Source organism: Gopherus evgoodei, chromosome 7 (genome assembly GCF_007399415.2).
Source record: "Gopherus evgoodei ecotype Sinaloan lineage chromosome 7, rGopEvg1_v1.p, whole genome shotgun sequence".
NCBI classification, from domain to species: Eukaryota; Metazoa; Chordata; order Testudines; family Testudinidae; genus Gopherus; species Gopherus evgoodei.
The window spans coordinates 126,744,657-126,758,376 of NC_044328.1; the positions used below are offsets into that span (position 1 = coordinate 126,744,657).

Sequence of the window (13,720 nt, forward strand, 5' to 3'; positions counted from 1 at the left end):
ATCCTTTGAAAGTTTTATTGGAAGGAATGTGGACAGTCTATTTTGTATATGAAAGATATTTTCCTTTCATGCTATTTAGTGCCCTCTCCTTAAAAATATAAAAGATTAAATATGTGAAATTTTCCCTTGAAATAGTAACACCACTCTCCCAGAACTCTCACTATTGAGTGGAGAGGATGAAGGCAAAAGTCAACAGTTTCTATCAATAATCGCTAAGAGTTATCTGACTTTTGTCCAGTTTATCCACACTGTAAAGATCTACACCAGATTTTTTTTAATCTGTACTATTTCGTGTAATTGCTACCAGATTTGTTCTGCAGAATTTACTATGCAATGGTATGTAATTCTTCACAGTGATTGAACCAGAACTGGAAATGTCAAAACTCTCTAGCGTATAGGACTTCACAGGGGCAGCTCCAGGCCCCAGCATGCCAAGAGGGTGGCAGGCAGGTTGCCTTCGGCGGTGTGCCTGCGGAGGGTCCGCTGGTCCCGTGGCTTTGGAGGTCCGCTGAAGCCGTGGGACCAGCGGACCCTCTGCAGGCAAGCCGCTGAAGGCAGCCTGCCTGCCTGCCATGCTTGGGGTGGCAAAATGCCTAGAGCCGCCCCTGGGACTTCAGGCCTAATACAGACAGATGCTGCTAAAACAGAGCTGAGACAGTACTGTCCATGCGTAAGTGATAACTGTTTTAAATTATTAAGGACTAAAACTCTATTTGCAGCACACAAACAGGCATTTACGACTTATGTAATAAATATATCCCAGGGATAAATTTAGACCTGGTCCTACAAACACTTAACTTTAGAACATGCATAGGCATAGTGAACTCCATGGAATTACCCATGTGTATACGTGTTTGCAGGATCATACCACAGACTCAGCTTAAATAACTTAGTTCCATTTCTTCACTTTTAAGTAATTTGTCAGCTATCAGAATTAACTTTGTTTGCAAGTTGCAACTTAAAATATATTTTAAACTTTAATGCTATTTACTATTTCATTAACATAATCAACTCATTTTAAACAGCTTCATTTCCTGAGTTAACTGTGGTATACAGTACCTAAATTTATATTTTGCGTCTGATTTTTATTTTGGTGGACGAGGGGAAGATAGGTGATATTTAGTACCCAACAAATCCAAAAAAGTGAATGCATCACATCCCTATTTATTTTAAAGTGATATGACCATTAAAATAGCATGCTGTCACATCTGTCACTGTAACAGAAGTTTTTAAAGTATACTTTGATACAATTTTTTTCATCTACTAAATACTCAGGACTTCAGGATATTAACTGAATGATGGCACTCACTATAATCAGGCCCCATGTATTTCACCATGGCAGAGTTCACCCTTTTCTGTAGACTTGTGCTCCAGAACCTCAATTTTAATTAAAAAAAAAATTGCTTCAAGCTATTGTGGTTGGAAAGAAAATCTTGAAAATGTGAACTAACTGTGACTGCAACAGTGATATCTTCACATGTTCCCAACCACCCTTACACAATAGCTCTGACAGGTGTGAACTTCCCCATTCATCTTCATGGGCTGTTGACTCAAACATGAAGATGACAATCTGTGGTGTACTTAAAACTGAAAATGTAAGGACAAAAAAGGTAAGTTGAATTTAATATTGAAAAACACTATAAAGGCTGCTGTGATTCTTACATTTTTCATATTTAATTAAATAAAAAGCTCCAGTCAAAAAAATATCTGAATCTGCTAGAGAATTTCCCCCTGGCTACTGCAGAATCTAGGGACCTTAGCCCACTATTTAGGTTCAGCCTACTGCACAGTACACAGGCCCTTGGCTACACCAGTCAATTTCAAAATCAATTATTTTTACTTTATAAATATGCTTCAAAAAAAAAAAAAAAAGGGAACTATTTTGTACCCAGCAAGTGAAAGGATGGAGTTTATTTCAGGACTTACTTCAAGCTTAGCAATATCAGGATGTGGCTGTAGATGTACTCTTGCTTGCAGCCTCTTCTCTGCTGCTTCTATATCCTGTTTAAAATAAGTGTTTGACAAGTTACAGGTGACATTAACAGGCAATATATATTTAACTGCCTTTTAAGTGAACTTATTTCTCCTAAAAAGCACTGGATTTGATATCCCTGGAACTGAAATCTTCTGTTTAGCTATAGATCCTGCAGCCTCTTATTTTTGACAATAACACTAATATATTGGACGCTTTGCTGAACTTTCTTGCATTTCCTGGCTGTAAGAATTGTTTTCTTTGCCAGAAGTGTTCTGATAGACGGCACCTACTACATATTTAATCTCTCCATACACAAAGGTAATTTATAGTTAGACTATGTTCCTCATGACAATACAGGAAAAAAAAGGAGAGTGGTATTCACTATGCTATGTAGATGAACCGAAGCATGTATTCTATCTACTGTAGCTTTAAAGTAACTAAGCAAATTGTGTTCAAAATCTTGTCTTCCCCAAGACAAAGATGACTTGCTAATATGCATGCATAACATGTGCACAAAAATGTAGAGATGCAGCAAGCTGTTCACCAGACATTCAAACTCAGATGAGAACACACCTCCCTTAGCTTTCTTAAAAAATCTGCACATGGGCTTCCACTTGCCCAGTAGACATGTGTTGGGTTCACAGAGGCCTAGACTCAATTTGAAAAGACTCTTAAATTGTAACCCTTTCTTGCGGGCTTAGTTCCACAGCCAAGCACTGAAGAGATTGAGTGCAGGGCTTTTGGGCAGATGAAGAAATGGAAAGGGGCGTGGGAGATGGGTGTGAAGGAGACAAAGCAGAACAGGAGGGTGGGGAGAGAAGCATAGCAGATGGCAGAGTTGGGAGCAGAAAGCAGGTGCGAAGAGTACAGCATAAAAAATAAATGAGTGAGGAAATTCCCCAAAGGGACTTCCCAAAGATACACCGCCACTGCTGCTCAGAACAGTGAGATCCTGAAGGAGTAGGTCTACAGGAGAACTCAAACACAATTACTCATATTGAGTACTAGCCAATTGGAATACTTGTGTACGTGCTACTCAACATGAGTAAGGGTTGCAGAATCTGGCCCAATATTAGTGCAGAGCACGATTAAAAGAAACTAATAGTTCTTAGCTGAAAGTTCTTAGCTAAAATCCAGTAAGTTATAATGTTCATCTTTATTTAAAATGAATGAAAATGTATTAATATTTGGACTGGTTTTATAGCATATTTGTAATGATTTTACTGTATGCAAATAGAAAAGAATAAGATTGAAAATATCATCCAAGCAGTTTTTTTGTTTGGTCTTTCTACAGTTTTATCAGTGACCTTAGTGCTGGTTTGAGGTGGCTAACTGATCTCCGCGGAAGGATGGTATAAGGTGCTACCCTATTTAAATCCTGGGATTGATAGGTGGAGCACTCCACAGTAATGGAAGGCTGCCTTTTCACATGAAGGAGGGGCCACAGGACCAGAATTAAGTACAATGGACAAAAAACGAACAAATAGTAATAAGGATGCAGGTCATAGGGTCGAAAGGAGGGAATGAGAAAGGGACATTGAACAAATGATGCAGGGGCGCCATTTCAGATTTTGGGGGGGGGAGGCACTTTAATTGTGATTCCAGGGGCTACTTAGGCACCTGAAAACTCTAGGGTTTGTTTTTTTTTGCAGATAACAACATAGAAATTAGCTGATAGGAGCACTGTATCTATTTTCTATATAAAAATGAGAATTAAATAAATATTAGACCCACTCAGCTCTAATACTAACATGTTCTCATATCTTGTGTCAAGTCACTTCTTAAGGGGCATTGGGTTTAAAACTGTAATGTATATTCTTTGTTACTAACTCTTGAATACAACAATTGAAACAATTGTAAAAAAAATCTAGATTACTTTCTATCACTTTTTTGCAGTTCATCAAGCTTGGAAGAAATCATTTAACTTGGGAAACATCCTACTAGGGCAAGGCCCCATGAGTTTAGAATGCATCTGCCAGGGGGGGCTCTACCAGTGTTATCTCACTATTGCTAACAGACTAGAAACTAACTTTAAACAGCAGTGAAACTGAGACTTTCTAGTCACTTTCATAGTATTATTGCCAACTCCAAATGTTCAAAAATCATGAATCAAGCTCACCAAAAATCATGACATTATGTAAAAGTAACAGCTTTGGGATTTTTTTTTTCTTGTGAGCCTTTAGGGCGTACTGGGGTCAAATTTTCTAGTTTTCTCCACAGCCATGAGGGCTAGAAACTTCATTTTTCTTTCAGAATGAAGGCTGAAATCATCATATATCCACTTGACTCCAGGAGCTGGGACGTTAAGGAAAGCAATTAGCATGAGACTCATGACAAAATCATGAGATTTGGCAACACTGCTTTTACTTCTGTTTAAAGGCTAGTTACTTTCCAGAAGGCTCTTAAACACAACACTACAGTGACTGAGTTGCAATTCTCACAGGAGAATATTTAAAACCAAACAGCAAGAAAATTCTATATTTTAAAGTTGAGAAACAAAACCAGCCACTTCTGAGATATGTCAGGGCCATTGTAGGCAGAAAAGGAAAATAAACAGGCAGAGGAGCTCTGGGCAGCTCTTTCTCTAGAAAGAAAGTTGGATAGTCAAATCTTCTAGTCCTTAATCTAGTAAAACTTCTATTGTCATCAGCGCCTTCACTCACAGATATTAACATGTGCTTAATAACTATACATTTGATACTTAAATATCTGAGCCATTTTATCCAGGCCTAAACATTTTATACACACTGGCTCAGGAACTACATTTTCTGGCATATTCTGAACAGGGCTGAGCACCAGAGATGATGCCAAGTGAATAATACAAATCATGACAGTAATTGTCGACTTTATGACTCTGTGGATGCAATTTCTGTTCTTTGTTCTGGAATTGGTCTGGATATAGTTGAAACCGTAAGAATTTGAGGCATAAACACATCTGATACATATACAACACTTTCTGATTCCTTCCTTTTCTGGAACTCAGAACAAAAAATGATAAAACAAAGTGGTTTTCAGTTAAAATTAAAATTGCACAGCAGCCATGGCTTGACAACACTGCAAAGTCAAGTTCTCTGTGTGTATGCACACAGAACAGGACAGCACCAGGCAAGCTTCCCCACACTTCACCAACATGCCTTTGCCATGGCCTGGAGGAATTACTTGTCATGGCGAAAAGGTGGATCAGTCTCCATTCAGTCCTATCTATTTGGGTTTTTATGCACCACATTCCCCTCAGAGCATTTTCCTCCCCCTATGACTTCTTCCTACAAGTATTTACATAGGAGGGGGCAAAACAGACCAAGATCGCTATCTCTGTGGCTACTTAATTTTGATACAGGAATGATAGTAGGAAATAAATTACTTTCAGCCTAGGGAAAACAGCTGTTGTACACATTTTAGTAGAGGTCGCATTGGCATGGCCTAGATATCAGATATCTCTTTTTGTTGCTCCACTCCAGTTTGTATATTTGCAATCTATTGTCATTCAGAAAACTGATTTAATGACAGACAGTGAAAGAAATGTTTGCTGGAAGGTGCAGTATGCCTTGGAAAAAAACTGAGGCCACTGAAAGATTAGATGGCACCTTTTCATGTAGCTGGTGGCTAGGAGGTGCCTGTTGTGGGATTTTTATTTTTTAAAAGTCTGGTGTTGGGAATTTATCTTTTCTAACTCTCTCCAATTTATCTGAAGGCAGCAGTGCAAACACCTTTGGCAAGTAAGACAGAATCTAGGATACTACAATATTAAGCACTAGTCTATCCCATAACGCATTGGATAAAATGGCCAGGACTACAAGAAAAACAGTTCAAGTCCCTTCACAGAGGTAAAATGGAGGTTTTGATACATACATCACTTTTCTGGGGCCAAATTCAGCTGTCATTTACACTTGTATAATCCAGATTTACACTACCACATGTGAGATCAGAATTTGGCCCACATTTTCTGCTAAAATGCCTACTGTTACATCACACATCCTAAACTTTATAGTGCACCTCTACCCCGATATAATGCTGTCCTCGGAAGCCAAAAAAATCTTACCATGTTATAGGTGAAACCATGTTATATCGAACTTGCTTTAATCTGCCACAGTGCACAACCCTGCCCCCCACCCCCGGAGCGCTGCTTTACCGTGTTATAGCCAAAGTCATGTTTTATCAGAGTAGAGGTGTATATACTAGATATCACAGTAATACATTAAAGATTTATGAATAACAAGGAAGAGAACAGAAAAGACTACATACATGGGCAACAAGGGATGGATCACTTGATGATTACCTGTTTTATTCATTCCCTCTGGGGCACCTGGCATTGGCCACTGTCAGAAGACAGGATACTTGGCTAGATGGACCTTTAGTCTGACTCAGTATAGTCGTTCTTATGTACATATGTGAAAGGTAGCCAAGTTAACATAGCTCTGAAGACACTTAATAGTACTACTGCAATCTCATCACTTAATAAATACAGCACCTAAGTGAGGTGTTTAATCCAAGGCCTGAATGAACATTCTTAAACCTGACAACGCCTTCTTTAAACACGTTAAGGGCAAAAACATACTCTAACACAATTGTATAAAAATGCTGACTTAAATCTTTAAACTCTATTTTCTTCAAATTTCATTTTTTCCCCTAAACTCAATAAGGATTATAAAGCAAGCTAAGTTTGAAGTTTCTAGCTTCAGCCTTTTTTGAGCTATGTGAGCATAAAATTTCAATTGGCAGAAAGGGAAAGCGTAGGTTTTTTTTTTAATGTTCCCATAAAACTGAATTAATTTTATTTGCATTTCTGTTTTTTTCTAAGTTTAAGCAAAAATCAACACCTCATCATGTCCATGTATTTCTGAGTAGGCCAAATCAACAACTCCCCACATGGTAACTGTGAAATGTACAGTGCCTGGTATCAGGAACAATATTCTGAAGCTGGCACATAAATATGAATCGTTTTTTCAAGGCTCTAATATATTATTCTGCATGGATCTCTTTCCTGTTTTATTTTGTTATCAGAAAGCATCTGCAGTACTGCATGTCTGTTAAAGCTAGTATAAAATTAATATATCGAGACTTATTTATGATGCTTTATCCTGCCAGACTATTTGTTTTTATGGTCATACATATGTTTTTATTTCTTCTATGAACACTAATGTTTTTGACACTTGAAAGAAATCATTTTGAGGAATATGATAGTAGATGGCAAATATCCTGCATAACTACAAGACTACATATTTTTGCTATAGGTTTACATTAAGATATCAATAACATTTACTATCATAATGAGCTTGTTTCAGTATGCACAAATGGAATCTGCATTTATTATGCTTGTCAATAAATAAGTGCTAATCTGAACCTTGTTTATAAAAAACACACATGGAGAAGAGTTATGGGGGAAAAATATAATGGGTGAAATTTCCCACACCTTCACAAAGTCTGGGTATTCAGGCTCTGGATGACTGGAGCACAGAAGGCGTGGGGAGGGCAAATCTACATATCAGCTGTTTCAGACCAAGGCTGGAACAGCAGCCACACCCATTTCACAGGGTTTTGGTGCCATTGGACCTGCAATCCCGCCCTTATCCTATTCCCAGTGTGACCTTAAATGGGACCAGTGCAGAGATCCTGTCTTTAGCACATATCAGGTACACAGGCACCTTTGACTGGCATTTCTGCCTACAGTCCCCAGTTGTGCAGTGTCTGTTTGGGATTTAAGTAGGATGGAGGGCCTTGCACCACAGTAGAGTTTCATTCAAACTGCAGATGTGTTAAGTCTTGCCCCAGCACACACAGTTGGCCAGAAATTTTTTCACAAAGATTAATCTTTTCACTTTCTAGAATGAAAAATTTGAAAAATCATTTTGCCATATTAGATAGTAGAATTCAATAATAAGCAATAGCAAAAAGAAAGGGCAAGTGCACAGAGGAAATAATCTTTTTTTAAGTGCAGTTCTATGAAGATATACTAAGTAACAGATCCCCGCTTTACAATGTGCTCTTGTGGTAGAGGTCAAGGTGAGACCTCTTCAGGTTCAAAATTCTAAGCTGTTGGTTCCAGCAGGGGGTATCATATGTCAGTCCCTGCAATCAAACTAAGAGCCTTCTATTGACCTAATTACCAGTTCTCCTTGAGGAAGAAGCCAAGATATATGCAGAATTTAAAAATATACAGCAGGGGTGGCCAACCTGAGCCTCAGAAGGAGCCAGAATTTACCAATGTACATTGCCAAAGAGCCAGCAGCCCCCATCAGCCCACCCCTTCTCTACACCCTCCTGCCGATCAGCACCTCCTCCTCCTCCTCCCTCCCCGTGCCTCCTGCCTGCCGTGATCAGTTGTTTCGCCGTGTACAGGAGGCTCTGGGATGGAGGAGAGAGGAGCAAAGGTGCAGCAGGCTCAGGGGATGGGGAGGAAATGGGTGGAGTGGGGTCAGGGCCTGGGGTTGAGCTGTGAAAATTTGGCACCTGCAGCTCCAGCCCCGCAGTTAGCACCTATTCAAGGAGCCACATATTAAATTCTCCAGAGCCACAGGCTGGCCACCCCTGGTCTACAAGGTTACAGAACCCCTAACTCTGAAAAGTGCAGAATGGATGAGTAAGTGATCTGTCATAACACGTTCCAATCACAGCAATTAAAGGGAAGTAATTTTTCCTTCTTCAGAGATAAAGGTGACGGATCCCCACCCTTGGAGACTAAAATGGTCATGGGATGCCTTTACAAAACAAAGACACAATGTCACCGAACAGGATACTGCAACATCCAGTAGAAAAACAAGGTGACTATACCTTGAATAATAACAGTAAATACGTGTGTGCTGGACAAAGGTGACTTTAATAGGTTTTATACTTTTTCATTAAAAAAAGGAGGAAATGAAAAGATTTCTTTTGAACAACGCCAAAAAAATCAGACATCTCAAAAATAAAAAGCTGCTAACTGGAAAAAGGTTCTGGTGATCCAGAGGCACCGACTTTCTCATTTCCGTGGGGAGTGCTCAATTCCTGCTATGTCCCAGGCCCCGCCCTCACTCCACTCCTTCTCCCAAAGCCCACCCCTACTCCACCTCCCCCTGCTCTTCCTGCCCTCTCCCCCAAGTGCGCCCCACCCTCACTCTGCCTCTTCCTGTCCCTGCTCCTCCCTCTCATTGCCTCCTGCTGAACAGCTGATCACCAGTGGGTGGGAGGCACGGGGGGAGGGGAAGAAGAGGGAGGAGCTGATCAGTGGCGCTGCTGAGCACCCACTAATTTTTTCTGGGGGTACTCCAGCCCCAGAGCACCCATGGATTCAGTGCCTATTGATCTATCAATCAAATTTTAACTCCGCACTTGAAACTGAATCTAAGCAACAGTGTTCAATGAGTATTTGGAGAAATGTGAATTTGATGGGGGAATCTCCAGGATGGATACAGAACAAAGATGGAAGAGGAAAAGACTGCTCTTGTTTCAAATGGGTCTTAACATGATCTTAGATTTGTAAGTCTGCCTGCAATGAAAGATTCAGTGATTAGCCATTTAGAAACAGTTTACTTGGGACAGGTCTACACAGCAATAAAATACCATGACAGGCTCACAGAGCTCTGGCTGCAGGACTATAAAATTTCACTATAGATGTTCGGGCTCAGGCTGGAGCCCAGACTCGGAGATCCCATTAGGGATCCCACCAGGCTCTCATGAGAAGGGTGTGAGGAATAGCTAGTGATATCCCAGGTTACAATATTTCATACATTTTGCACAAGTTCCAGAATCAGGATCCTAATGTTATAAAATTCACCTGAAAAACTAAAGATACAAATGTTTTTAGCCTGTGATCTATGTAACACTGGATTTCACAATGTGCCACTTGACAGTCACAGAAACTTACATTTAAAAGTGCTGCATTTCTTTTATAAGCTGCATCAGCTGCTTGTGTTTGTGATGTCTTTTCAGTCTTTTTGTCTCCTAGATGATTCTCCATCTGCTGTAGCAATATCAATCTCTGAGACAGTCTACAAAGGAAAATATTTTAATAAGTGGGCAGAACATTTTGCACAGTAGCTAGAAAATAATAACCTTTTACCTTAATCAATTCTTTTGAAATGAGAGGCCTAATTATGCCTGTTTCAGTGTGGGTGTGCTGAGGGAGGGAGAAAGTACAGTCAGACTCTTCCCGCTGTGTTCCCATGTAGTGAGGCAGACATAGTGCTGCAATCAGCAGTCCTCATACATGAGGGGGGCACACAAGCTCTGAGTATCTCAGATGAAGTGTGGTAGGATGGGTTGAGGTAGTATAGGCACGGCACCACTCCCGCAAGTGCTCAGAAGCCAACACTGGGAGGAGAATGAGTCTCATATTTTCTGAAAGAAACGTAGCAGGAGTCAAAGAGCTCCCTGCAGAGTCCCCAGAGACAATTATACTTCTTGCTCTATGGACTCATATTCCCTCCAGCCACCTCCACTCAGTTGCTACTTGTGAGCCATCCTTACATGAGCCTTAGATTCTCAGATGTCTCATTTTAAATTGACTTATAAAACTCAGCCCTACCCACAATTGCTAATCTAGACAGACTCTGTTGTCACATAAGTTAGTAAATGATGGATGTGGTATAGGATGCATGTGATCATAAAAGTTTGTTTGTACTGCAGACAGAGTACCCTACCATTCTGCAAACAGCTGAACGGAATTTGCTCGATCTAGTTGCATTTACTTACACTAGATGTGAATGTGACCCATGATTTTCAGAACAATTATTCTTTGTCAGTTTTCCCAGTCTACAGCAACAGTCCTCTGCTATACTAATGAAGAATTAACTAATTTGTTACGTATTCTGTTCAGTGAGAACTGGAAGATAAATATAAAGGAGCTAATCAAACAACATACATGCAAAGTGTTTATGAAAAGGCAGGCACCAGAGGACAGAATTTTATAATCAACTTGTAAATGGACATGTTATTTATATTACTGTAGTCTTGATGTAGATAAAAATGTATTTTCCTACACAATTCTTTTTTCATAGTTCTCACATCCTGAGAGCTTAACCCTAAACAAATCTAATAGCAGAGTGTATTACTTTTACTGACTAGTTGTCAGAGTGTAGGCAAACTTTTCAAACTCATTTTAATAAGATATTCACTTTACAAGCTGAGTTTACAGTGAACTGAAGATGTACTGATATTTTAGAAGTCAATGGGAAGAAAATACTATATTGAATTGAAACCACAACTTGAGTTTTGGGTGGCAGAACCCAAGCGACTTGAGCTGGAATTTAGCCAGCATACTGAGGTTAAAAGTCAGGTCCCCGGTTCTGCAGCTCATCTGGAAGACAACAGCATTGGCAGCACTGTTCTCCCCTGTGACAGGCTGGGATATGGAGTCAGTAGTTTTCAAAGGAAGACTGCCCCCTATAAAAACACCAACCTCTTTTTAAAAGACCTAACTGTTCTGTGGAGGTCTCCCATGCACATACTCACCAGCCGGTCCTGAGTAGTTTGACAGATTTGGGAAGATCATAGCACAAGTTGCTACAACATAGGCCACAATTCTGAAACAAATACTTACATCTTGTCATGTCTTCTAGCAAGCTGAACTTCTTGTGCTAAGTAGAATGCCATCTTTGATTCCTTAAGTAACTGCCAACTTTACTCTATTAAAGAAAAGAAAGTAAAATTAAAATTATTCCTCCAAAGATATACATGAATACTTATCTTTTAAGTATTTAAGAATGTTGCATATTAGACAGACCTAGTTACATGCAGGGCAGCTTCCTACCTAAGCAACTTTTTTTTTTTTATGTGAAATCGGAGCTGTGTACAATAAAACACTATATAGACAATAGTACTACTGGATACTTTACTTGTTCAAAACACTGTATATACACATTACTAACTCATGATTACATCTCCTCTTGAATCTCATTAAACCCATTTTATGTACTGGAACATTGGCAGCACAAGGGCTAGATTTTCAGCTATGCAAACTGAATGTGTATTTAACATGCCTCTGCTATAGTAAAATGCTCATACAAACTGTGCATACACAAAGACCACTTAGATTAGTGTTTTTCTCATTGCTAGTTCAGAGACACTGGAAGAAGAAGCATCTCTATTTAAACAACAGTTGAATTATGCTAATTCATCTTATATGTTATTTACTATGTTATCTAAAAATGGAGTGAAAAAAGCACAATCCCACTGCTGTATAAATTAGAGGATGAAGAATTACACAAATAGTGGAATCTAAATCTGATTGTGGGGGGTATAATGAGACACCAAAAAACAATGTCCATACTGTCTGCTCTGCATGGAGCTTAAAGACCCTATAACATTTTTTCCTACACATAATAAAAGTTTACCCTATTCTGTGGTCAGTTGGTTAACAAGCTCCACCTCAAAGGAGTCTGCATTATGCTAAAGTGCTTTGGGATCCAGCAGAATGAAAGCCACTAAGTATACATAAAGTGATGAACACAACTGTCCACAGCAGCTACCTGGGGGAATAAAAATATCAAGGGTCTCAACCAGCTGGATTAGGATTCAAGCAATCCCCCTCCCCAAAATGTGCATTCACACAGTATACTACCAATTATCCACATAGCATGGGCAGCGTGGATTTTATTCAGAGAACTCCGAGGGAAAGAGCCGTTCAGCAGCCACACACAAGGCCTTGTCCTCTACCTCTCAAGTTTGGCCTGTGTGTGTGTGTCCTCATCTCTTGTTATTCAGGCCTCTGTGTTATCTGACACACCCCACGTGAGCTGACAGGTGACAAAGGATTCAGGTAGTGGGATAAATGGGAGTCACTCCTCTAGACACAGGGGTGCAGCTGGTGGCGGGGGGCTGCTGCCCTCCCACATGGCCATCCTGAAGCAGTTGCAGAGTTGGCCTGACTGGAGCTGCCTGCCCAGAAGTCACATGATGGCTCTGTACTTTGCGGTGACTCGGCTGTCACGTGAAGGACACCAAGGGCAGCCATCTTGAGTCCGTGAGCGGATGCCGGGGAAGGACCAGGCAAACCACCCGTAATAAACATGAGCTACTGGCGATGCTGGGGGGGGCCGCGCTGCCCTTGCCAACGGCCATAAAGCTGGTGCCAGCGCCTCGGGCCCCGCCCAGTCACTGCCTCCTGGGCACCGGTCTGAAAGGCCCCAAGCCCAGCACCCCCACAGGGGACATCGATACCGGGGGGGGGTGACACGTCGAGCGCCTCAGGGCCCAGTGGGCGGGAACGGCCCAGGCAGCGCTCGCGCTCGATCCGCACGAGAAAGAGTGAGCGCACCTGGGCTTCGGCACCAGACCCTTCGCTACCCTCCTCTGCGGCTCTACCACTGCGTCCGGGAGGAGGAGGGGGACCACGGGACGTACCACTCCTCGCAGGGCAGCCCCGCAGCGCCCCCTTCGGCTCGTCCAGTCCCTGCGACCAACTGTCCACTCACCGTCAAGCTGCCAGCGCGGCACCATGGAGACGGCAGGAACGGAGGGTGAGCCGCCCTCTGCCATTGGTCCCTCCACCTCGGTGGGCGGGCTCAGGCCGTGGGCTGGGTCAGGCGCCTCCTCGCCTTCGCCGCCCCTGATTGGAGGAGAAAAGTGTCGGAAACCAATCACATGCGGAGGGTGATGGGTCACACTGACGAGGGGGATTTGAAGGCTGGAAGGGCCCTGTTTCCAGCCCCGCCCCTCTGACACGGGGACCTGCTGGGCCGTTGGCTCTGCTGCTTCGCCCGTTATCCAGTCCCAACCGCCGGGGTCAGTCAGACCTGCCCCTCCCCCACTCTGTCCTGCACCATGTCAGCC

At 41.6% G+C, this 13,720-nt stretch overlaps 1 protein-coding gene across 11 annotated transcripts in view; it reads right to left on the bottom strand.

The window, feature by feature from the left end:
• C7H3orf14 (chromosome 7 C3orf14 homolog) overlaps positions 1-13,374 on the bottom strand; it is an 80,722-nt gene extending 67,348 nt beyond the window's left edge. For 5 of the 11 annotated variants that reach the window (XM_030571272.1, XM_030571270.1, XM_030571266.1 and 2 more), the window contains exons 1-4: positions 13,206-13,354; positions 11,490-11,574; positions 9,816-9,939; positions 1,927-2,001 (exon numbers count right to left, since the gene is read on the bottom strand). In XM_030571272.1, the coding sequence (XP_030427132.1) occupies positions 1,927-2,001; positions 9,816-9,939; positions 11,490-11,542 (252 nt within the window). In that variant the 5' untranslated portion in view covers positions 11,543-11,574; positions 13,206-13,354. Of the gene's footprint in view, positions 1-1,926; positions 2,002-9,815; positions 9,940-11,489; positions 11,575-12,282; positions 12,436-13,205 lie in introns of those variants that run through there. The other 6 variants (XM_030571274.1, XM_030571273.1, XM_030571267.1 and 3 more) reach the window with 5 other exon arrangements.
• Between the last annotated feature and the right edge of the window lie 346 nt (positions 13,375-13,720).